Here is a 26,643-nt window from a genome sequence, read left to right on the forward strand (position 1 = left end):
TTGAAAGATGCTGAATGTCTAATAATAGACAACACACAGTAGGACTGCCAGGCACTTCAACATCTAACTAGAAACGATTAGTAGACATGTCTTCTTCCTGAAGTAGACTAGGCAATGATTTTTAGCAAAGATTTAGGCAATGATTTTTAGCAAAGATTTCACCATTTTTCCAGCCTTTAAGTATCAGTTTCCTCATTACATGCCATTATCCTCAGGCTTCACACTTTCAGATTTTGTTGAGGCAGCACCCACTTCAAGATAAAATTTCTATATTAGGGTAAGTAACATAAGCTCTTTGAAATCCATCCCCAAACCCTCAATGGCTTCATAAAACTTAGTATTAATCATTAGTGCTTAATAAAGTAACAAATTATTCTTTCCACATGAAAATCCTTTATTCCCCATTCATCTCAGCTGGTCAGAAAGGATCAAAACAGAGCTTGGAATATGGGAAGTGCTCAGAAAACTAGCTGTAACTATTTGTATTGTTAGTGCTAATATTACTGGTCACAGAGAGTTACACAATGAAACAGAAGCCACTTGGTTAGCAATAAACAAAGCAGTACCGAGGGCAGTATTACACCAGAGATTCAGTTAATTAGTTTGCTAGGGCTGCCATAACAAAGTACCACAAACTGGATGGCTTCAACAATAGAAATTTATTGTTTCACAGTTCTAGAGGGCAGACATCCAAGGTCAAGATGTCAATAGAATTAGTTCCTTCTAAGGACTGTGAGGATGAATCTGTTCCATGTCTCTTTGCCAGCTTCTAGTATTTTGCTGGACATCGCTGGCATTATTTGCCTTGAAAGAGCATCACTCCTGTCTCTGTCTTCATCCTCCCATGGTGTTCTCCTGTGTCCTTCTCTGTCTTCAAATTTCCCTTTTTTAAAAGGGCATCAGGCATATTGGATTATTGCCAATCCTAATGACCTCATTTTAGCTTGATTACCTCCGTGAAGATCCTATCTCCAAATAAGGTCACATTCTGAAATATTGAAGGTTAGGATTTCAAAATACGAGTTTGAAGGAGACACAGTTCAACCCATAACACTTAATAAGCCATTAATAAGTAATATTTCTACTGAAGTATTTCTTAAGTTACATATTTACATAGTGGCTAATGGTTCTCATCAGCTTCTTCATGAACAAGATCTAGATATTTATATTAGAAATCAAATATGTATTCTTTACCCTTTACTGGGCATAATTATGGCAAACTGTTGTATTGCAGTGATCTCAAGAAATCTTTCTTTAGGGTGTCTGGTGGCTTAGTTGGTTGAGCGTCTGACTTCAGCTCAGGTCATGATCTCACAGTTCGTGAGTTCGAGCCCCGCGTCGGGCTCTGTGCTGACCGCTCAGAGCCTGGAACCTGCTTTGGATTCTGTGTCTCCCTCTGTCTCTGCCCCTTCCCCACTCGTGCTCTGTCTCTCTCTGTCTCCCAAAAATGAATAAATGTTAAAAAAATATTTATAAGAAATCTTTTTCTTACTTCCTATTTCCTTGAGTTTAAGATATACTTTTGTCTTCTTTGTATTGTAATAAATAATTAGCCATGACAGAAAAAGAAAAATGAGGTGAGCAGACAATAACTTTACAAAGTATTGTTTTGGGGTGCCTGTGTGGCTCAGTCAGATAGAACCCCTCGTTGGCTCCTTGCTGAGAGTGAAGCCTGCTTAAGATTCTCTCTCCCCCTGGCCCTCTCCCCTGCCCTCCCCCCCCCCAACGCTCTCTCTCTCTAAAATAAGTTTTAAAAAAAGGTTGTCCTAAAGATTACTTTCTGTGTTATAGCCATATAAAAACTATGGTATCATCTAAAGTCTTCTGTTGCAAAATTGTTTCACTTTGTTGAAAATGAAACCTTAGTATGCTTAAATAAATATGAAAAGAATGAGAATGAGAAAAAATCATTGAGGCATTCATTTAATTAAAATCAATATCTTCATCATTTTCTGTGTATTGATATTTTATATTGTTATTTTCTTGAGTAAGGTGACACTTCCATGTCATTTAAAATGTAGCAAACCATAAACCCATAGCTACACTAAAGAAAAAATAATGTATGGTTTAGGTCAAAGATATTGCCAAACAAACTTATTGCAGTCAGATTGTTTTATTGAATCTACAGAAGTACTCACGCACAGAAATAATAGTAGTCAGTAAAAGGTTGAAAGATAGGAGTTTGTTTTGCTCGAAACTATATGCTTGCTTTTGTTTACTCTGACTAAAGTGTCCTCATGAAGGAAAGCAGGGTTGGCCTGGGGCCAAACGTCTGAATAGTCAACATTTAGCACAACCTCCCTTTTGCTCAGTATTTTGTTCTTCTCATCTTATGATCATCTCCCCTCCCTGGAATACAGTTACTAAATACTGTCATTTTGTTTCTGGCTGCAACTTGTCTTTCTATCACCAGCCTTTAAAAGAGAATGACACATTACAAATACTGAGGAAGTATAGTTGACTGAATACATGAATGAGCGAATCAATTAATGAGTGATTTGTACACAGAAATCCTACTTGTAGCTCGACTAGCACTGCCTTCTTAATGTTGAAAATCCAAAATTAATTTCCCTTTCCTTAGTTTTTACTCCTTTCAGTGTTTCCAGTTCATAGAAATGTAAAATTGTAACTGTAATGATTAACATTAGGGCATAAATGATTGGCCCTCATAAAGTTATTTGTTTTTAATTTAATTTGCTATTTTGTAGCATTTCATCCATTGTGGTAAGACAACAAATAAACTGTAACCAGATCTATTTTTTGGCTAGTTTTCCGAGCAACAAAGCTAGTCCTGAGAAGAATGGCTAGGTACACAGCAGACACACAATATACATGTATTTACTGATTGATGATTGATGATTGATGAGAGCAGGCGAGAATGTAAACACTGCAGTGTATCTTAAATACGAAAGTCTGAGTTTTGTTATGTTTCATTGGAACGGAAATTTTTGCCTCATCCTTTAAACAAATAGGAACCTACTCAATATTTCCTGATAGTCTCGTCTAAGTAGTTCATGTTGATGAGGTTAAGTTCTGATCAAAGAGGATGAGATCAGTAAGAAGTATTTCACCATTACAGACATCAGTAGTGGACAATTTCCTGCCAGCTCAGGAAAATAGGTTAACAGGATGTTGTGCGGCAACGTGACAGAGGAGCTTTTTTACAGGAAAAGGAAGCTTAAAAGTTAAGTCAAAAACTGGTTTTAGAAAATAGTTGAAACACAAATTATTATTGGTCATATCTATGTTGGTCTTTGGCAATTCAGATTTCAAATTAGCAAGGGAATCCTTAAATGAAATTCTGTAGCCGCATGTATAAAATCCACCTAGTCTGTAGTCATGGACTGCATTTTCTACTGACCCTAAATATTTCAAAACCTCCTTCTGCCAAATATTCTAACAAACATCTATCTTATGAAAATCCTAAAGCTATACTCTGTACTACATTAAACTAGGGCTCTATTTCCCACAAGTGCCAAAGACATGATAAAAGTTCTCATTCTCTTTATACAGACATCTGGACTGGAGCATTCAATGAACCTTGTTCCAAAGACACGACTGCATGGGTCTTTCCTGTATAGAGTTCCAGAACATATTAAAATAGAGACAAAAAGGAAATAAGGAAAATAGGTTTAAAATTTGACAAATTGTCAGCGTTATCAAGAACAATTTCAAGGTCTGTCTATGTAGGTAAGTACTACGCAAATCACATATTTAGACAAAATTCCTACCATTTAGAGATTCTCAGTCTAAAACACGGTACTTAAAATGAACATTTCAGGGGCGCCTGGGTGCCTCAGTCGGTTAAGCGGCCGACTTCAGCTCAGGTCATGATTTCTCGGTCCGTGAGTTCGAGCCCCGCGTCGGGCTCTGTGCTGACAGCTCAGAGCCTGGAGCCTGTTTCAGATTCTGTGTCTCCCTTTCTCTGACCCTCCCCTGTTCATGCTCTGTCTCTCCCTGTCTCAAAAATAAAATAAAACGCTAAAAAAAATAAAATAAAATAAAATGAACATTCCAATTACAGAGGTATCCAAGTTAGAATTTGGAAAAAAATGATTACCATTGTGAACAATGAGGCTAGTGATGAATAAAGCTCTCCAAGTTGATGAGGCTAAACTAGACTCTTGGTGGCCTGATAATCAGTCCAGTTCACTGTTCAATTGTGTAAGTGTCCAGATATTTTAATTGTCCACTATTAGGGAAGCTTTAATGGTATAAGGAAAACTCCGTCAGTTTTCCTAGGCAACGTATGGTTAGAATTCCACCTTCTCCAGTACTCTGTGAGCTTAAGAAGTATAATGTTCCATTCTGAACCTTAGTTTCCTTGCTGGCGATACTTTTATCTGTGCAGATGTAAGTGTGTAGGACCAAGTAACTGAGCAACAGGGCAACAGAACTAGCCATTCCTGCCCCTGAAATCCATTTGTCTCTGTAGGAAATGGGAAGAGCATAGGCCTGGTCTCTAGTAGATTCCATTCAGATGCAGTCTTACTGGAACACAGGGACACACAGGTGGTTTATGTGCAGGAACTGGGCGTCAGCAGTAACAACTGCTTTATTAATTCGCGTTTTAAGGTGTATTATGAGCCATTATTATAATGCAACTCCTCAACATATATATTAAGGCAGGGAGAGGGAAGAAACTGAGGAAGGATGGGAGTGGGAAATGCATCTTTTCCTATCTTACATTTTTCTTTACAGGTGGTTTTCTTCCAAAGCCATAGCAACCCCCACGGAGAAGATTTTTGTCTGTTTCTTTGTCTGTTGAGTATAATATTAGAGTTACTACATTCTCTTCTGTATCAGCCCAAAGCAAAAACAGGGAAAAACAGTTTAGAAGAAAATAAGTGGAACTGTTTTAGCTAAATACACTTTCAGTTCAAAGGTCTTAATTGTACACTGTTTTGTCATTACTGATATTAGTGTTTTAGTGAGGAGTATGAGAATTCTTTCACATCTACTATGTCTTAAAATCAGAATTTGCAGAATTGCAGCCTATAGTCACGTTGGGCCTACAGGTCTATATTCTTTGAGTGGTACAATATCTGTTTTATTTGTAGTTTAAACACTTTTGGCAGGGACATATACTCTCCATGTCTCCATAGTCCTCAACTGTATCTTACATCTGGATACTCTGTTGTTGTTGTTATTGTTGTTATATTTTACATTACCCATAGCACCTGACAGAATTAAAGTTCATAGTCCCAAGATAGGTATTACTGTCATTTCCCTTTTCTCCAGAGAAGAAAATATAGAGATAGAAAAGGAATAAAGCTTAAAGGTAAGGAGGATGGGAAGAAGTCCTTGAAATCATTGGCTTATAATGAAACAGCTTCTACAAAGTCAAATGAGGATAGAAATATATTGAATTATAAAGCATACTAAGAAAATAACCTCCTTAAAACCAAGGTCTCAAAAGGCAAAAAGAGAGTACCACCTTGCCCAGAGGGTCCCTTGTCAGCACTGCTTTTGGCTGTATGTAACAGACCTAAATATAGTGCTTAACAAAACAGGTGTTTTTCCTCCTCGCAGAGTAAGGATTCCAGAGTCAGTTTAGGGCTGATATACTGCTAAGGAACTCATCAGTATTGATTCTTTTCCAACTGTGTTCCAAACCGTGTAGATTTTGTTCTTATGATTACAAGATGGCTCTTCTATATCCACGCATCATGTCCTGTTCCAGATATGAGCAAGGGAGTGGGCCAAGAAAAAAAAAAAAGATGCATTCTGACTTTTAAGCAAAACCATTCCAGGTTATTTAGCCACATCCAGTAGATTTCCGCTTGCATTTTATTGGTCTGAACTGCACTACACAACCGAATCTAGCTGTAAGGTAATTTCAGAAAATCAGTACTTCTAACTGAACATCTTGAACAAGATTAGGATTCTGTTGCTAAGAAAGAAGAGGAAAAATGATCTGGAGTATTCTGCTAATAGCTAACGGTGACACAGCACTTTCTACATGCCAAAAACTTTGCATGCAATAACTCATTTAATACAATTACTCTCTGCAGTAGATCCCATTATATTTCCATTTTGAATAAAAATAAACTGAATCTCACAGATGTTTAATAACATGCAAAAGCTTACCTAGCTAAGAAGTGATAGAAGCAAAATTTGAATGCAAGTCCTCTGTCTCCAGGTAGCATGGTAATAATATGCTATGTATATGACACATCTTAAGAAGCGCAGGAATTAGAACTGCTCAGTGCAAAGAGGGTAGAAGTGATGCTGTTGGCTAAACTGGAAGTCTGAATACTAAACTATACCACAGGATGCCAATCCTATTCCCCATCCATATTCTCCACTCTTCAGTCCATGTGACTCCAGAATAAAAGACAAAATACTTTCTACAACTTAGATCAGTTATGGCATTTTCAGCTTTGAGTAATGGAAAACCAGTACCAACTGTCTTAAACAATAAGAAATATTATTGGCTCCTCTGACCGGAAGTGTAAAAGCAAAGCAGTTGCCAAGCCTAGTATGATCAGGGTTCAGCTTTATTTGAATGCTGTTCTCTTTGTTATCCACTGCCCTGTGGGGTAGCTCAGTTTGAGAGATGGCTTTTCTCATTGTCCAAAAAATGGATGACAGAAACAAGGGATGCAGTATTCTTCCTTGTCTATTTTCAGGAGGAGAGAGGCAAACAGGTTCCCCATACTTCTCTCCTAAAAACAATAAAAGACTCACCCAAAAGCCTCCACAAACTCTCCCTTTGTCCAGAATTGGGTTCCTTGTCCATTCCTAAAACAGTCACAAATAAAGGGAATGAGATCACAGTTGCAAGATTAGAATTAATTAAAGATCACTCTGAAAGTGGAAATGAGTCAAGTTTACTTGAATGGTAAGGCTGTGTGGAAGAGGGGTAGTATCTGAATAAAACCAGGCTTCTGTTAAGAACATTCTAGGACAGATTACTTCTGGGTTGAAATTTGTAATGTTCAATAGTATGCAAATAATGCTATGTATTAACTAATATTAATAATAGTATATAAATATATATAATAGCACACTGTACTATATATACTAATAGTGTATGAATTGTATATAAATAATATAATATAAGTAAAAATAGTGTAAAATTTCAGAACAGCAAGTTCTGAGAAAGTTAATGAGAAAATAATGAAAGCACCAAGCAAGTAAGAAATAGGTAACAAAGTTTTTTGACTAGTATCAGATTTCCAACCAGTAATATTGAATACTAGAAGATAAGAGTGATGCTTTCTCGAATTTAACAAGGGACAACAGGATTTTTAAACCTAGAATTATATTTCCAGCTAAACTATCAACTAAAGATCAGAGCAAAATAAATACATTTTCACATACATGAAGATTCAGAACTTTTATTTCATAAGTACACACTCCAAGGAGGTTATTTAAGGATATATTGCAGAAAAATGAGTGAAAAAGAAAAGAGAAAAATTATAGAATACAACTAACAGGAATCCCTGAAAGTTAGATGCCAGTGGCACTGGAAATACAAGGATTGGTGCAAAGTCTGTATAAGAATCAGTGATATCCCTAATTTTTCTCCCATACCCCACTGCCTGTTATCAACTTCTTTATACCAGGCTACAAGCTGAGATTTATTTTCTAGGGTAAACTCGGAGCTTTTCTGTATTTTGTATTCAGTGATATTAACTGAAGGTGGGGATTCTGTACTGAAAGGAGAGATTAAATAAAAGTCTACACAGTAAACAGTGAGATACTAAAGCTCTTTCCCTGGCTGAGTGTTTATGAGGCCGGGTATTGCAGGATTTCTCTCTGGAGAGTGTGTTGAACACAAGAGGAAAATACTTAGATGTATAGACAGGGATTTCCAGCAGCAAGGTAAGGCAGGGGCCTTACCACCCAAAGCCCACAATTTGACAAGTACTTCTCAAACCCCATTCTATCCATACACATAAACTTCCAATTAGGTTTTTAGTGTCTCAGTCATATTAGAAATGGAAAGTCAAAGATAACCAAAGATGTGTGGGAAAATTCTAACATGAAAGACAGATAGTAAAACAGGAAAAAAACCAAAAGAAGCACTAAGGAAACAGAAAATTCACAGGAAACTGAAGAAAACTTAAAATTACTGGACTCAGAGAGATGAAAAAGAGGGAATAAAGACAGACTACTGATAAAGAACTCTTTAGAAATAAAAAAAGTAAGTTGAAGAAATTAAAATATGTAAATAAAAATTTCAGTGAAGATTTGAAACACAAAGCTAAAGACATTTTCCAAAAAATAACACAACTAGCAAAAAAGAGAAAAGGAAAACATAAGAAAACGGTACTATCCACTCAAGGAGGACCAAGCTAGTAACAATTCCAGGAAAAGAAATGATATAAAGAAGTTTCTCAGAACTGATGGCACAAGCTTCTAGACTGAAATGGTTCAGCGAGCAAATGGGAGGGAAGCTCAGTAAATGGGTAGATGGTGCAACGTATTTTCACATTATGAAATTTTAGAGGACTGAGAGTGAAGAGAAGATCCTGAAAGCATCACGTGTTGGGAGTGGGGGAAAGAAGCAGGCTACATGCAGATGGTAAGGAAATACTACCGCATCAGGCCTCCCAGAATGACACTGGAAGGTAGAAATCAATGAAACACTGTGTTTCAAAAGTAAGGGAGTCACTTGTATCCCCCTAATAACAATTTGGCATCCATCCACAGAAAAAGTGTTTTTGCAGGAGCCAGCACCATAAGCCAAGGGACCCAGGAGACGTCTTACCCACCTACGTGTTGTATAATAAGCAAATAGACCTTGGTCCTGGCTATGAACATGAAAGTGGCCCATGCACTGGCCCCTGTCCCTCTTGCCTGCAGTCTAGTAGCCCTCCTGAACACTGACTTAGACAATCACCAACAGACAAGAAAGACTTTGTGGAAGTCCAGGATTCCAGCAGAGAACTTCCAGCACACTGTTGGAGTAAGAAAATCAGAGGTTGAACACGTTGAAGAGGGTAAGAGGAACAGCTTGACTTTATTCATGTCACCTGTCTTCCGAGGTGGCACAGCTAGTGCCAAGAGAACCCTTCTCAGCCTATGATTTCTCTTGTGGAGAAAAGTGAGAACATGTGAGTGAGTGCCTGGCTTCCCCAGCTGTACGGGATGCTGCCAGAGGCACCTATTTCTCTCATCCCATCCAGGGTACTGCATCATTGGATTGCATGACTGGGGGTGGTAAGCAGCTTAGGGAAACAACAGGGAAGGCTTGGAACATGTCAAAGGAACATAGATCTAAGTGCATTATGGACTCCATCAGGAGGCCCACCTCATGGCTGCTGAGATGCCTCATCTGTCAATCCCCTTAATGGGCCCATGGGCATCCGTAGGACTCTGTGGGCTGCACCCACCCACACTTCCACCCCATGGGCAGCTCTTTGTATGTGCCCCTGACAGTAGCAAGAGTGAGCTTTGGCAGACAACTAGTGAGCATGCACAGAAAGCTGGATTGTATCTATGAGGCAGGAAGAGACCAAAAACTTGAACATTTAGCATTGACTTTGAGAAGGTAAAAGGGAGTCTGTCAGCAATTGGCCTGGTGTGCCCCAGGATCAAAAGAAAACATACAAGCTTAAGTATCTGCCACAAAGTTTAAGAAACAAAACAGATGCATGGAGGGGAAAAGAGAGAAAGACAGGCAAACCATAAAACAGACTCCTAATTCTAGAGAACAAATTGAGCGTTGCTAGAGGGGAGGGGGTGGGGAGTTGGGCTAAATGCATGGTGGGTATTAAGGAAGGCACTCACTGTGATGAGCACTGGCTGTTATATGTAAGTGATGAATCTCTAAATTCTACTCCTGAAACTAATATTACACTATATGTTAACTACCTAGAATTTAAATAAAAACTTGAAACAAACAAACAACAAGAATCTGCCACAAGAGGGAGCAAGAAGTGTGGAGTATTGTGTAGCCACAGAAAATCTGAGAAAGCCCCGGAATCTCTAGTAGAGCTGAGGGAAGATGATTCTGTTCCAAAGTTATTCAGCAAAGAATGGAGGAGGTGACTGCTACTTTAAATGCAAAGACAACAATGCAGGACTTCATGGAACATGAAGAGTCTTGGAACATGGAAAATCATAGAAACATGACATCACAAAGGGATTACAATAATCTTCCATTAATCAACCCCAAAGACACAGAGATCTGCAATTTATCCAACCAAGAATTTAAAATGAGCTACAAGAAAACACACAAAGACAATTCAATGAAATCAGGAAAACAATGTGCAAATAAAATGAGAAGTTTTTCAAAAAAGATAGAAATCATAAAAAAAAACATTCTGAGGTCAAGGATACAATAAATGAAATGACAAATGCAATAGAGAGTGAAAATCAAAATGGATCAAGCAGAAGAAAGAATCTGAAACTGAAGACAAAACTATTTTTTTTCCCTAAGACAAACCTTTTCAATGATCTTTTCAGAGAGAACAAAGAAAAATAAAACCCCTTAAATCATCCATTCAGAGAGAACAAAGAGAAAAGAATCAAAAAGAGGGAAGAAAGCTTATGTGATCTATGGGATACCATTGAACAAGCCAATTTGAGAATTATTGGAGTTCAAGAAGAGGGGGAGAAGGGGGCAGAAAATTTATTTAAAAAAATAATGGCTATATGTTTGCTTTGTCAGCACATATACTGAAAGGATATATGGATAGATACAGGAAAGATTAGCACGCAAATTCATGACATTCCAGATCTAAAAAAATAATAAGGGCTGAAAAGCTTCACATCTGGGGAGAGATTTGGTCATCTATATTCATGAAGTTCATAGGTCCCCTAATTGAACTCAGAAACATATTCTCCAAGACACATTATAAAAGCTGTCAGAAGGTGGCTTAGTCGTTTAAGCCTCTGACTCTTGAATTTGGCCCAGGTCATGATCACACGGTTCATGAGTTCAAGCCTCACATCAGGCTCTGCACTGCCAGCCCAGAGCCTGCTTGGGATGATTTTGTCTGCCTCTCCTTCTGCCCCTCCCCTGCTTGCTCTCTATCTCTCTCTCAAAACAAATAAAAATAAAGTTTAAAAAAAAAATAAAAGCTGTCAAAAAATCAAAGTCAAAGAATCTCACAAGCAGGTAGATAAAAGAAGCTTGTCACTTACAAAGGAACCCCCCATAATGCTATCAGCAGGTTTCTCGACAGAAACCTTACAGGTCAGGAGACAGTGGGATGATATACTCAAAATGCTGAAAGAAACAGATAACTGCCAAACAAGACTACTCTATGGATCAAAGTTGCCCTTTAGAAATCAAGGAGAGATAGAGACATTCTCAGACAAACAAAGCTGAGGGAGCTTATCACCACTAGACCTGACTTACAAGAAATCCTGAAAGGAGTGCTTAAAGCTGCAATGAAAAGGCACTAATTAGTAACACGAAAACATATGAAAATAACAATACACTGGTAAAGGTAAAGGTCAATTTCAGAATATTATAACATTGCATATGGTACTGTGCTAACCGCCTAATTCTAGCACAAAATTTACAGGACACAAGTATTAAATATAGCAATAGCTACAATAATTTGTCAGTGAACATACAATATAAAAAAGGTAAATTATAAAATAAAAAAATGGGGAGTAAAAAAGTGAAATTTTTGTATATTACCAAAGTTAAATTGCTGTTAGCTTAAAATAGACTGTTATATCTGGAAGATATAAACCAAAAGAGAGTAGGAATAGCTATACTGGTATTAAACAAAATACACCTTAACTGAAAAGCTGTAAAGATACAGAGAAGGTCATTATATAATAATAAATGGAGCAATCCATCAAGAGGATACAACAATCTTGAATATACATATTTCCTACATTGTAGGATATAAATATATCAAGCAAATACTAACAGATCTGAAGGGACAAACAGACAATACAATAATAATAGAATAGTAAGGGACATCAATATCCCACTTTCAACAAGGGGTAGATCATCCAGACAGAAAATTGATATGGAAGCATCACACTTGAACTATGCTTTAGACCAAGTAAACCTAACAGACATATACAAAACATTCCATCTGACAGCAACAGTATACACATCCTTCTCAAATGCACACAAAAATTCCTCCAGGACACAACTTATATAGACTTATTCACAAAACAAGTCGTAGCAAATTTAAGAAGACTAAATCATATCATTGGGTCTTATCTCTTCTGACCTAATGCTATGAAGATAGAAACCAATAACAATAGGAAAATGGAAAAATCCACAATAATATGGAATTAACACACTCCTGAACAACCAATGGATCAAAGAAATTAAAATAGAAAGAAAAAAATACCTTGAATCAAATGAAAATGGAAACTCAGCATACTGAAACTTATGGAATACGGCAAAAACAGTTCTGAAAGGAAAGTTTATAGTGATAAATGCCTATATTAAGAAAAAAGGAAGATCTCAAATATACAATCTAATTTTACATATTAAGGAACTAGAACTATAGAAGAATAAGTAAGCCCGGGGTTAGCAGAAGAAAGAAGATAGCAATGATCAGAGTAGAAATAAATGAAATAGAAAAGAAAGGATAGAAAAGATCAATGAAACTAAGTTCTGTGTTTTTGAAAGATTATGAAAGTTTACAAGCCTTTAATTAGACTAAGAAAAAAAGAGAGAAGACTCAAAGTCAGAAATGGAAGAGGAGGACTTATAATGGATACTGCCGAAGTTCAAAAAAATCATAAGACACTACTATGAACAGTTACATGCTAACAAATTGGATAACACAGAAGAAATGCATAAAATCCTAGAAATATACAATCTACCAAGGCTGAATAATAAACTGAAATATGAACAGACTAAGTTTTAGGAAGAAGATTGAATTAACAATCAATAATCTCCCAACAAAACAAAGCCCAGGACCAGATGGTTTCACTGGTGAGTTCTACTAAACACTAATGCCAGTCTTTCTTGAACTCTTAAAAAATAACTGAACAGGAGGCTACACTCCCAAACTCATTTTGTGAGAACAGAATTGCTCTTATATGAAAGCCAGAAAAGGACACTAAAACAATGGAAAACTACAGACCAATATCCTTGATTATATAGATACAAAAATTCTCAACAATATATTAGCAACACAATTCAACAGCACGTTAAAAGAATCATATACCATGATCAAGTATGATTTATCCTTAGAATTCAAGGATGGTTTAATGTACACAAATAAATAACTGTGATTCAATACATTAAGAGTATGAAAGATAAAAATTATATGATTATGTTAATAGATACAGAAAGAGCATTTGACAAAATTAAACATCCTTTCATCTAAAAGCTCACAAAAATTTGAATATAGAAAGAATATTCTGGGGGCACCTGGGTGGCTCAGTTGGTTAAGTGTCTGACTTTGGCTCAGGTCATGATGTCACATTTCGTGGATTTGAGCCCCGCACTGGGCGCTGTGACGATAGCATGGAACATGAAGCCTGCTTTGGAATCTATGTCTCCCTCTCTCCCTGCCCCTTGCCCACTCATTCTCTCTCAATCTCTCTCTCTCTCTCTCTCAAAAATACATAAACATTTTTTAAAAATGAAGGAATATTCCTCAGCGTAAGTAAGGTCATATATGAAAAGCCCACAGCCAACATCCTAGCCAATGATGAAAGGTTGGAAGTTTTTCCTCTAAATCAGGAACCAGACAAGGGTGCCCACTCTTACAATTCCTATGCAACATAAAACTGAAAGTTCTAGCTGTGGCAATTAGTTAAGAAAATGAAATGAATGACTTCCAAATCAGAAAGAGGTAAAATTGTCTCTTTTTGCAGAAGATATGATCTTATGTATGGAAAATTCTAAAGGTTTCACTAAAAACTGTTGGGACCAATACAAAGTTCCAATAGAGTTGCAGGTTATATAATCAACATACAAAAATCCGTTGCATTTTTATACACTAACTATAAACTACGCCCCCCCCCAAAATAAGAAAACAATCCATTTACAACAGCATAAAAACATTTAGGAATAAATTTAGCCAATGAAGTAAAATATCTGTACACTTAAAATTATAAGACATTGATGAAAGAAATTGAAGAAGACAACAAATAGATGTAAAGATATCCCAAGTTCATGAATTAGAGGAATTAATATTTTTTAAATGTCTACTACCCAGTCATCTACAAATTTAATTCAACTGCTATCAAATTTCCAATGGCATTTTTAAAGAAATAGAGAAACAATCCTAAAATTCATAAGGAAATCACAAAAAGACCCCAAATAGCCAAAACAATTTTGAGGAGCATCTGGGTGGTTCAGTTGGTTAAGTGTCTGACTTTGGTTCATGTCATGATGTTGTGTTTCATGGGTCCAAGCCCACATCAGGCTCTGTGCTGACAGCTCAGAGCCCAGAGCCTGCTTCATATTCTGTGTCTCCCTCTCTCTCTGCCACTCTCCTGCTCATGCTCTGTCTCTCTCTCTCTCAAAAATAAATAAACATTAAAAATAATTTTGAGAAAGAAGAGCCAAGTTGAAAGCAGTAGACTTCCAGATTTCAAACTAAATTACAAAGCTATAGCAATCAAAACAATATGGTACTGGCATAAAAATAGACATATAGACCAATAAAACTTAGTAAATAGCCCAGAAACCAATCCTCACATGTAGGGTTGACTAATATTTGATAAGAAAGTCAAGAATACTCAATAGGGAATGGGTAGTCTCTTCCATAAATAGTGTTGGGAAAACTGGACAATCAGAAGAATGAAATTAGACCCCTACTTATACCACTCACAAAAATTAATTTGAAATGGTTTATAGATTTTAACATAAGACTTAAAACATAAAACTACTAGGAGAAAAAAAAATAGGAAAAATGCTCCTTGGAATTAGTCTTCCAAACAATTGGCATCAAAAGCAGAGGCAACAAAAGCAAAAATAAACAAGTTGGGATCATATCAAAGTAAAAATCCTTGTTCACAGAGAAAACGGAAACAAAAACAAAAACAAAAAACAAAAAAAAAACAATGTGCAAAATGAAAAGGTAACCTATGAAATGGTAGGAGATATTTGGAAATCATGTATCTGAGAAGGGATTAATATCCATAATATAAAAAGAACTCCTATAACTCAGTAGCAAAAAAAAACAAAAAACAAAAACAAATCCAATTAAAAAATGTGCAGAGGACCTAAACCATCATTTTTCCAAAGATATACAAATGACCAACGAGCGCTTGAAAAGATTCTCAACATCACTAATAATCAAGGAAATGCAAAACAAAACCACAATGAGGTATCACCTCACAAAAGTGTTGGTGAAGATACAGAGGAAAGAGAATCCTTTTGCACTGTTAGTAGGAATATGGACTGGTACAACCACAATGGAAAACACTGTGTAGTTTCCTCAAAAAATTAAAAATAGAACTACCTTATGATCCAACATTACCATTTCTGGGTATATATCCAAAAGAAATGAAGTTAGGATCTCTATGTCCAGGGCAGCATTATTCACAATAACCAAGAAATAAAAATTGGATTAAAATAAAAATTGGATTAAAAAGATGTGGTATAGGAATATACACAATGGAATATTATTTAGTCATGAGAAAAAAGGAAATCCTACCATTTGTGACAACATGGATGAAGGCATTATGTTAAGCGAAATGAATTACACAGAAAAAGACAAATACTAGATGATAATACATATATGTGGAATTTTTAAAAGCCTAACTCATAGACCTCAAAGAGTAGGATATTGTTTGCCAAGAGCTAGGAGAAGCGGAAATGGGGAGATGTTGGTTAAAGAGTACAAATTTCCAGTTATAAGATGAATAAATTCTGGGGAATTAATGTACAGCATGGTGACTATAGTTTACAATACTGCATTATGTATCTGAAAGTTGCTAAGAGAGTAGATCTTTAATATTCTCACCACAAACAAAAAAAGGCAATTATGTGAGTTGATGGAGGTGTTAACTAACCTTATTGTAGTAATCATTTTGCAAAATGTAAGTGTATCAAATCATTACATTGTACTCCTTAAACGTATATAATAATATACAAAATTGTATCTCAATAAAGCTGGAAAAATAAAAAAAGAAAAACAATTCAGGAAAAATAATTTACACCCTAGAATTCTACACCCTCATAAATCATATGTCACATATTAGGGCAAAATGAAGAGAATTGCAGTCTTGCCAAATCTCAAAAAAAATTACCCTCTATATACATTTTTCCAGGAAGCTACATGGAATTGTATTCTAAAACCACAGAACAAAAAGGAAGAAAGGAAGGACAGAGGAAGGAAGGAAGGAGGGAAGGAAGGAAGGGGAAAAGGGAATACACAGTATTCATGAAACTTAGAATCTAATACAGGACAAAACCAAGTGAATTCTCAGGATAATGAGGAAAAGAAAATTTTAGTCACAAAGAACAATTAGTCTAGAGTAGACAGAGGTATGGAAGGGTACAAAAAAGACATCAGCATGGGGGGAAGAACAACAGCCTACTTGTTTATCTGATAATCTGATTATCAGTTATTGGATGTAATGAGGTAAGGACCTACTTGACTGTATTATACTGGCAAAGGATTTCGGGGAGAAATAGTGATAGTTCATAGAAAAGCAAGAAAATGATGAAAACAATAATTATTAACTCCAGGAAAAACAAAGAGATCAAAAGAAAACATAATCACCATACCCTATATAGGTTAACTCTTAATAAAAATATAAGAGTTTTAGGGGTGACTGGGTGGCTCAGTCAGTTAAGTGTCCAACTCTTGATTTCAGCTCAGGTCGTGATCATGACCTCATAGTTTGTGAGTTTAAGCACCATGTCAGGCTCCATGATGTTAGCTTGGGATTCTCTTTCTCCTTCTCTCCCTGTTCCCCACTTAATCTCTCTTTCTCAAAATAAATAAACTTAAAAAAAACAATAAAAATAGAGGCTTTTGATTTGATGAAAAATTGAAGAAAGTATGTGTTAGGGAGGTATAAATTTGTTACAAGTTCATATTTTATTGTAGGTAGTCAATATAATCAATAATATCTAAACTAACAACTTTTTAAAAAGTAGTAAAGTATTTAGAAATATGAAGTGAACATCAGGAGAATCAGCTAAAAAGAATTGACAGTGCTTCTGCCTCTGGGAGCAGGAATTGTCATTGGGATCTTGAGTGGGACAAGAAACTGCTAATTTTCATCATCAGCCTTAAAAATCTATTTGACCTTTAAATCTGGGTGAATCTATCTGTTTAATGAAAATAAAATTGTTTTAAAAGAAATGTATTAGTCATATAGTTTAATTTTCCTTATAAGATGCATTTTAAAAGTGATATAATCACCGTTTTCAGTGTCTTTTAAATGACTCCATTATCATTATGCTCTGGCTGGTTATTCATAATCCTTCATCTTCAGGTCACCCTGAATTCACTTCTAATGCATTATTTTATTTTTTGTCTCTTTAAAGTTTATTTATTTATTTTGAGAGAGACAGAGGGAGAACAAGACGGGGAGGGGCAGAGAGAGAGAGGCAGACAGAGAATCCGAAGCAGGCTCTGCCCTGACAGCAGAGAGCCCATCATGGGGCTCGAGCTCATGAACCATAAGATCATGACCTTAGCCAAAGTCAGACACTTCACCACCCGAGTACCCCAATGCATTATTTTAATATACTTTTGCAAGTAGATAAAAGCAAAGATAAACATTTTGATTAAGTCAATACACACAGCAAGTTTTCTCAAAAGCTGTTTAATTTCTTCTTTTTCATTTAGGAATTTATGGCAAAAGTTATAGGTTGGAAAATAAAATCCACCACAGAAGTATAAACATTATTCATGCAAATTATAACAACATTCATAAAATTTACGTGCAAGGTAATCTGTTAGATGGTTATTCAAATGTGGCAAAGTAAAGTTGAAAATAAAATGGAACATCTGGGGCCAGAATATATATGTTAATCAGAAGGGTTATAGATGTGCATGTCAATGGATCATCATGCTCTTGAGGAATTCTAAATTTGAAAACGCCAACTTTTTCCCCAAGAGTTACCCCTGATTGAAGTGAATGTCCAAAATCAGTAATTGATAACATCCTCATTTCTCTATGTTATAATTGTAGATTTGCCAATTTAACATTCATAAGGCTTCTTTGCCATTTCCGGTTGCTCAGGGGGGAAAAAATCAACAAAAGTGCTTGTGATAGTTAATTTTATTTTTTTATTATTTTAATTTCTTTGTGTTTATTTATTATTTATTATTTTAGAGAGAGAGAGAGAGCGCGCGCGCGAGCCCATGCGTGAGCAGGTTGGGGGAGGTGCAGCGGGGAAGAGAAAGAATCTTAAGCAGGATCCATGCTCAGTGCAGAGCCCTACAGATGCCGGTCTTGATCCCATGACCCTGGGATTATGATTTGAGCCAAATTCAAGACTTGGACACTCAATGGACTGAGTCACCCAGACAGCCCAAGTGATAGTTAATTTTATGTGTCAACTTGACTGGCTCTTGGGGTGCCCAGATATTTGGTCAAACATGCCAGGTGTTTTGGTGAAGATGCTTTCAGATGCGATTAACATTTGAAAGGGGAGAGGAAATTGCCCTCCTCAATTTCACAAAAGGCTTAACTAGAAAAAGACAGTGGAAGTGAGAAATCCCTCTCTATGCATGACTGTCTCCCTGCTGGGGTATCTGTCTTTTCCTGCCTTAGTACTCAGCCTCAGGTTGGAGTTTACACCATCAGCTCTCCTCGTTCTTAGGCCTTCAGATTCAGACTGGAACTATACCATTGTCTCTCTCTTAGGTCTCTAGCTTGTCAACTGCAGATCCTGGGATTTCTCAGCCTCTGACTATGTAAATCAATTCCTATATATATATATATATATATATATATAGTATTAGTTTATTAAATATTAATATTAAATATATATATAAATCCATGTAAATCAATTCCTCTCTCTCATATATATATATATATATATATATATATATATATATATATATATGATGTTGGTTCTGTTTATCTGAAGAACCAAGACTAATACAGTGTTTTTCTGAAGGAAGGTCAAAAATTCAGTTAAACTGCTATTTCTAAATAGTCAGTTAAGCAAACTGAAGTCATAGATGGTTAATTCTTGTCTTAGTTTAGTCTTTTGACTTGAATGTTACAGGAATCCACTAATGCTAATTTAGGACAAAAATAATTTAGAAAAGAAAAGGTTGGGAGGAATTTAAGAAAACCTAAGTACCTCAATGATATCAAGGGCAGAAGTACTTCTGCAGTCTATGAAGGGGCTGGAACAAGACATGGGATTCCATTTCATACTCCTATCTCTACTTATCTCTGAACATTCGTTTTATTTATTTTTCTTTCTACAGACAAACTATCACTGCTACTCTGTTCACATGGTGATAACGATGCCATACTTCCAGAGGTTTTAGTTCTTCATTCAAGAGATCAGCCTATGTAAGGATGAAAGTCTTGAAACTAACTCTAGATTTCTAAGAGAGGAATTTGATTCGCCATATTTAAGTCAGGGACTCCCCATGGTCCAAGCATCCACCAACAGGAGGATGGAGTTATGCTGTTCAAATACGGTTGCCATCTCCTGTACCTATGACTCTGTGGATGGGGACTGGGAATGGCAGGAGTTCCTAGGTAAGACAGGTTAATTCTGAATTCACTTTTTCTTTCAATAATTATGTTGGGACTTTCTATATGTCCAGCACTGGGGATATGATTCTGAAAAGGATACTTCTTACCCTCACAAACATTTCTATCTAGTTAGGTGTATTGGGACAGGGAGGTGGCTGGTGAGGATTGGGTTTTATGGAAATTGTCTTTGTAATAAATGCAACAAGTGATATTATGGAGGCAAAAAAAGGTGTTATGGTAGTAAAGGAGAAGACATATCTCACTCAGGCTGGGAGGTGAGTGATGTCTTCTTGTGAAAAATGACATCTATACTAAGACTACAGACATGCATAAGCGTTAGCCTGGTCAAATAGATGGAAGTGAAATATAATAGAAATGACTCTTATGTTTATATAGACACAAAGATAATGTTGACGAATCTAAAAGTAATATTAGAATATTGATGGGTATCTCAGCTTGGGTTTCCCAAATATCAGATCCCGAGATAAGACAAAATTAGTCCTCTGTGCTGGCAGCGTTCTTAACAGGTTCTTCCAACAAGGATGTCCAACAGCCGATTTGCATTCTCCCAATGTAGCCCAGCGGGAAAATAGCACCTTTTCCTCAGTGGTTTGCCTGGAACAGTACAAAGTTCCAGGGCTGACTCTAATGAGAATGCTTTGGGCCATTGAGCCAATCACCATAGACAAACACCTAGAATATTCTGGTCAGGGATTGGGGAAGGCCCCGTTTGTATCACATGACCAAATAGTGGGTGAGGAGGAGTAATTCTTGAAAAGATATCACGGAACTATTACCTGAAAAGAGAATGAATGCTAGGCAGGCAAAATCCACAGATGTCTGCTAAAATTTGGGATGACTTTCCTTTAATATTTATTTTATATGTGGAGGTGTGATGTATTATATGGACTTAGCAACAAAGAACTTTTCTTGCTTAATAGAGTTTACCCTATAACTCTCTTCTCTCAGAGTAGTAACTTGTACATAAAGGATTATGGTAAAGAGTAAAGAGTAAAAACACACATTGGTTTTTAGTATACCATAAAAATTCACACAGAAAGAGAATAGTGATTCTTAACTCATAATGGTTCACAGATGTTTTTTTCACAGAAATTTTTGAGAATCCGATGAATTCAACAGACTTGCTCCATAGAACATTTTTGTTGTTGTTGTTTTTTGGTACATACAAACTTCTTTTGAGACATTGACTGTCTACATGAAGCCCAAGTTAAACCCCTGATCTAGATTGACTGAACGTTTTCAAAGCGCTTGGCTCCTTTGCAAGTAAACAGATAGTCCCTTTCATAGTTATAACATAGGAAGGCCATTTAGATGAATTTGTTGATTTTTATTTTTAAACTGCTCAAATTATAAAGATATACAAATCCGAAACACTATTTTCATACTGCATTCTTGTTCAATTCAGTGTCACAATCTTAAATCAAGGCAGATAAACTGTATTCAATTTCTGGTGAGGATACAAGGGCAAAAAATTAAGTCTTTCTGAAGCTTTTGAATATTGTTTACTCCCATAATAAAGAAGGCAGCTTGCTGCCTAATAAGATGTGGCCTGGGAGGTTGCTTTATCAATTTGTCTATCCCTTGGAGGAAAAAACACATTTTAAAAACAAATCCAAGAGTAAGACATACATGAATGAAATCCATTTACACTGAAAGCACATTTCTGTACTGTGCCAAATAAAGTGAGAATTTTTGTATAGAAATTTATTCTTCTACCTTGCCGTTCTTAAATAATATGATGTTCAAGAATTAAATATATGTCTGTAGGAAGCACTTTAGGGTTTTTCTGCCTTTTCTATAAACACTGTTAGTTGTAAGACAACCATGAATTTGTGAAAATGGTAACATGCTGTATTTGTAGGTTTGCCAGATAAAATGAAATAAAGTACAGGGTAAGCAACAATTATTTTTTAAGGTAAGTATGTTCCAAATATTGCATGGAATAGACTAATACAAAACAATTGTTGCTTACATGAAGTATAAATTTAACTGGGCATCCTGTATTTTACTTTTCAAAATCTGTCAACCTATAAACTTGCAAGCTATATTGTTTTTATTCATTTGTAAACAAACCTTTGATTTTATTTATTAAAGTAGTTTCAGTACTGGCATCTCATTTTATTGTCAGATATATGTTTTCTAGCTAACTGGACTATTAAGAATATATACAAGTATATTTTCATTGAGGTTGTAATAGAATACTTTAAGCTTTTTTTCCATAAACAGTTTTGACTCACATCTCTTTTTACTCCCAAAGAACTTGATGAAGAAAGCTAGACTGAGGTAAATGTTTCTTTATTTCAGATTGGTTTCAGATCAATTCTTTTAGTATTTGAAGGAATGTTATTAAAAGTTGCATATTTTCTGCGCTTAAAGTAACTTACATATGTGATTTTAAATGATTTGTCTTTGAAAGCAGAAACTTTTCAAAATGAACCATTATGTAGAGATGAAATCAGTGAGTCTAGAAAATGAATAATTCATTTTTAAGTAAATGAGAAATTATTTTGTGCTGTTACTTATACATTTTCATATTTATAGTTAAATAGTAATTTGCGATACACAGGGTATTAGTTGTGAATTGTGGTTTTCAATATCACAGACACATTTGTTGCTGTGGTTTTGCAATATCATTCCCTGATGCTTTCCTCAATTGTGGTTTTCATAATCATTGTTTGATAGTCATGTAGCTGCGGTTTGGGGCTGCTATATCCATTTGGACAGAGATAATTGCTTATAGGTTTTGCTGTCTTTTAATTTTACAACCTTAGTGAGTTAAACTAGAAAAAGAAAAATTGAACTTTAAATATCATCAACATTCTCATTAAAAATGATGAGAAAACACAAAATGTAATAGTATTCCTTAGTTTCATTCATTCATAATGACTATAATTAATATATATTTATAAATTTATATAAACTATATCTATTTCTAATAATGCAGTCTGCTTATTTTATCAATCTTGCCTTGAATTCCCTGACTTTTGCTCCTTTCAGCTTTTAAACTGAATATTTAGCTGAGATTTATTTGTTTCTCTTTTGCTTTGCATATTTAACCATTTCAAATGCCAAAAGAAACACTAACTGTTATGATATTTTAATTCCAATGGGCATTCCTTCTGGCTGATATAAAAAGTCAGCCAGTTCTGTAAAAAGATCTTTAAAAACCGTAATGTATAATACATCCAATTCTAAGCACACCAATTTAATTGTAATGAATTGAAAATTAAGGAGGCAAAAATCTGTAGTTCTCTGTCTGCTTATTCATTCCACAACACAAACACACATAACCCTGCTTTTCATGGTACTTACGGCTTTAATTTGTTGGTTCTTCAGGGGAGGGACTTTGTCATTTAGTGCATTTTCCACTGCAAAGGACCATGTATTCTTACAACCTCACATGATAATAGTACTAATGGTAATGTAATAAAATTCACAATTGGTCTTCAGCTCTGTATTAAGATTCTCCCAGCCATACCTTTCACAGGGCAACTCTTTACACCTTCCAGAAGATGTCCTGATGGGGTTATAAATGACACTGATTACAGTGCCTCGTGCACACTGAGCAGCGTGCATTATCCTCAATCAGCCCAGGCTCTCTGCTGACCCCCAGACCCTTTTAGAGTATCAAGTTTGGTGGGGCTCATAGGAAAGGCTAGTCAACCAAACAAAGGCGGGGGTGGGGGGGGCACAATTTCAGATCAGATTGGATGATCCCACAACCTGGGGGGAAAAGTCAGCAGTATCTGGGGGATACATGTCAACTGCAGTGGAGTTTATTAGTAAATACTGATGACATAAAGCAGCCAGTCCCACTGCTACTGGGATAGAAGCTTCTTCCAGCCCACCCGGGAGGATATATTTAATACTCAGTATATATAAAACTATGAGAAACTAAGCTAGCCTCATGCAGCTTAACTTGGCCAAATAATAACTATGCAAATCACTTCAAAATTTGTTCTTCTTTTGGCTCGCAGTTTCCAACATACTACACACACAATAATTGAAAAAGAATGAAACAAAACTTTAAAAGCTAAAGAACCATGAAATAGTTATTGGGTCTTACCTGCTTGGGAAATTATGGCAAGATCAAATCTTTTATTAGTCGCTGGCTGCTTCCCTGTGGCAGAACTAAAAAGAATTAAAGGTCATGGGATGGGGTGGGTCTTTAGAACTTCCACAGACTTCCTCAAAAAGTTAGTATTCTGATTTGAGACGATTCGTTTCCCACCTAGGGCTAATCACCTAGCTAATGGTCCTCCTTTTTTCATTTGAGGGAAGAAAAAAAAAAAAAAAAGATCTGCTTGTCTCCAAATTCGGAATTATTACAGTCTAGCATGAGAAGTGGAGGTGAGAAAGAGCACTTTTAGGACGCCGCTCAGCATCCCACCGGTGCGGGCTGAGTGGGGGATGGTCCACGTCCGCAGCGGTCTCCTGGGAACCTTCATAGCAATGAAATGGTCTCCAGAGAGCCTGGGCAGATGAGAGGGCTTAACTGGCCCCAAGACACACAGTTGGCATTTGTGATCAGCTGCCTCTCGCCGAGGATTCTGCCAGTGGCCTAACCTTCCTGCCAAGAAGCTGGAAGGGGGGAGGGGGGAGGCCAGGGGAGGGGGCGGCATAACTGGAAGCGCAAAGTTTGCGGAGAGACTGGGATTTCTTTGTGCCCCGCTGGACGGGCCAGGCGTGAGGAGAGTTGGGGTCCATCAGAGGGGAATGTGGGAAGAAGTTGCCTGGAGGGGTGCTCTGGCAGATGCCCAGAGCTGACGCGGTGACAACTGCAGAAGCTGCCCCCCCTCCAAACCCTCCCCACGCCTCTGGTCCCCTCCCACCCCCCACCCCTCCACCGCGCTCCCGCGCACCCGACCCGACTGAGGCCCGGGCCCTCTTTTGCATCCGGACTGGCTTTGGATGCAGCCAATCCTCCTTTCGCTGATGGAATAGTCTCCCCTCCCCGCAGCCCCGGCGCGCCCCTCCCTCCCGCGCCTCGCCACCTCCCGCGGCAGAGAGCGAGCTGCGCGGCCCGGAGCGGCGGCGGCGGCGGCGGCGGCGCTGGCGCTCGAGTCTCTGCCCCGCACGCCGGGGAGAGGGGAGAGCGAGCGCGCTCCTCCTCCCGCGCCTTCCACCCCCTCTCTCCCCCTCTTCCCTCTGCTCGCTCTCCCTTCCCTCCCTCCTTCTCTTCCTCCTTTCCGTGTTCCCCCTTTCCCCTTTTCTCTCTCCTCGTCCATTCGTTTGTAAATTCTGTCCTCCCCCCCTCCATCGCTCTCTCACTCGCCCCCTCCCCTCCCCACTGTCACTCTCTCTCTGCCCCCCTCCGTCTTCTCATTTGCCTGCTCCTCTCCAAACGTGGCTCCGCGGCTCCCGGAGGAGCCCCGCGCCCGGATCCCGCGCGTCCGAGGCACCTGGAGACCGGCCCGCGGCGGCCCGAGCCTGGCCAGCGGCGGCGGCGGGAGCCGAGGGAGCGGCAGCCCCGACCGCGGGCACCGCGGGAGCCTCAGTGGCAGCGGCCGCCGCCGAGATGTCCCGGCGAAAGCAGAGCAAACCCCGGCAGATCAAACGTAAGTTTGCACGCTGGGCCGGCAGTTGCTGGGATTATTTCTGGGGAGGGGGGCGCGCGGGGCGGGAAGGGGAGGGAGACGAGGGGAAATCCGCTCCCCGTGCCCCGGATTTGTCAAACTTTGCCTGAGCAGCGGAGGGACAACTAGTCAGTCACGGACAGACAGACGGCGGGCGGCCCGAGCGCCGGGCAAGAAAGAGGCTGCGACGAGCAGCTCACTCTTGCTCGCCCGCGTCCCCGCGCTCCCGGGTTTCTTTTTAATTCCGACCCCCGCGCGCAGTTAGTTCCCGCCGCCTCGCCGTCCAGCCTGCCCGGGCAGCCCCGCTCGCTTAGGGGGTTCTTCCTACGGTGGTTGTTGTCATTGTTGTGGCAGCGGACGTAGCGCTCCTCCCGGGGACCGTACTTTTAGCCACCGGGGTGAGAACTTAGTTCTCCGAAAAGCTGGTCGAGACCTCGGGGCGAGGGAGGCACCGTCCCTAGGCGGTGGAAAATCAGTGTCCGGGTCCCGGTGCGGGGCGGTGCCACGGCCACGCCAGACCCGAAGCGAAACAAAAAGTAGGTGTAAAAGTTTGCGCCTCTGCAGCGGGGCGGCCGAGCGCCTCCGCCCCGGGGGCGCGGGGCTGGCGGCGGGGCGGGACTGGGCCGGGGGCGCCGGGCCCGTCCGGTTCGCGTGGCCGGGACCGCTCCGCTGAGCGGGGATTCGGGTTGCCTCCCGCCCCGGAGGCGCGCGGAGTCCTCGCTGGGAGGGGCCGCCCGTCACTTCCCACCGCGGAAGCTGGGAGTTCAAGGCAGCCCGTGCGCCGCAGGGAGCGCGACCCGGAGCCCCCTCCCCCCCTCTCCCCGCTCCCCCTACAGCGCCCCGGGGCCGGGGTGGCGCTTAGAGGACACCGCGGGGCCGGAGGTACCTGCCCGAAACACACACACTGGCAGAACTCAACTCGGTCAACTTTTCTGGTCTTGGGGAAAATTCCTCCAATGGTGCTTTGTCGCCCTGCGACACGTCTTCAACGCTTTGGCCGAAAAGGAGGCACAGCCTTCTTAGTTTATTTAATTTAATTTTTATTTATTTTAAATTTAATTTTAATTTTTATTTTTTTGCTAGGCTTGTGCTGTGTCCATTTCTTCGTGTTGTTTAAAGTCTGCCAACTAGTTTCAAACTGATGAGAGTGTAATTTCAGGGTAAGGCTTTAGTAGTATTTCCTCCCCCTTAATTATGAACCACACTCACCCCACCCCCAAATGTTGAAAATGCTATTGGGTGTAGTTTAAAAATAAATCTTATCTATTAACTTAGGCAGCGTGAAATGGGGTCTAGGTGTGTAAAGCAGTTTGGTACAGTTAAGTGTTTCGATCTTTATATACACGTACAAACCTAGCCTTTCAGACATGACTCTGTCGCTTTTATTTAGTGCATTTCTTCTCTCATACTTCAGTTCCTTTTCTGTGCAACTTGGGTTAAAGCAGGGACTGAACTTTTAGCTCAAAGCAGT

General features: G+C 38.6%; 1 protein-coding gene and 1 long non-coding RNA gene across 3 annotated transcripts in view; one reads left to right on the forward strand and one right to left on the reverse strand.

The window, feature by feature from the left end:
• Window positions 1–640: 640 nt before the first annotated feature.
• On the reverse strand, window positions 641–24,389 carry LOC131494424 (uncharacterized). The gene is made up of 3 exons (XR_009253395.1): window positions 23,663–24,389; window positions 6,691–6,744; window positions 641–988 (listed from the first exon to the last, which is right to left on the reverse strand). It is a non-coding gene; the product is annotated as an uncharacterized LOC131494424 (long non-coding RNA).
• A 598-nt stretch (window positions 24,390–24,987) lies between these two features.
• The window catches only part of ZFPM2 (zinc finger protein, FOG family member 2), a 471,767-nt gene continuing 470,111 nt past the window's right edge, over window positions 24,988–26,643 (forward strand). For both annotated transcript variants that reach the window (XM_058698815.1, XM_058698816.1), the window contains exon 1: window positions 24,988–25,154. In XM_058698815.1, coding sequence (XP_058554798.1) covers window positions 25,115–25,154 — 40 coding nt within the window. In that variant the 5' untranslated portion in view covers window positions 24,988–25,114. The remainder of the gene's footprint in view (window positions 25,155–26,643) is intronic.

This window comes from Neofelis nebulosa, chromosome 14, assembly GCF_028018385.1.
Source record: "Neofelis nebulosa isolate mNeoNeb1 chromosome 14, mNeoNeb1.pri, whole genome shotgun sequence".
NCBI classification, from domain to species: domain Eukaryota; kingdom Metazoa; phylum Chordata; class Mammalia; order Carnivora; family Felidae; genus Neofelis; species Neofelis nebulosa.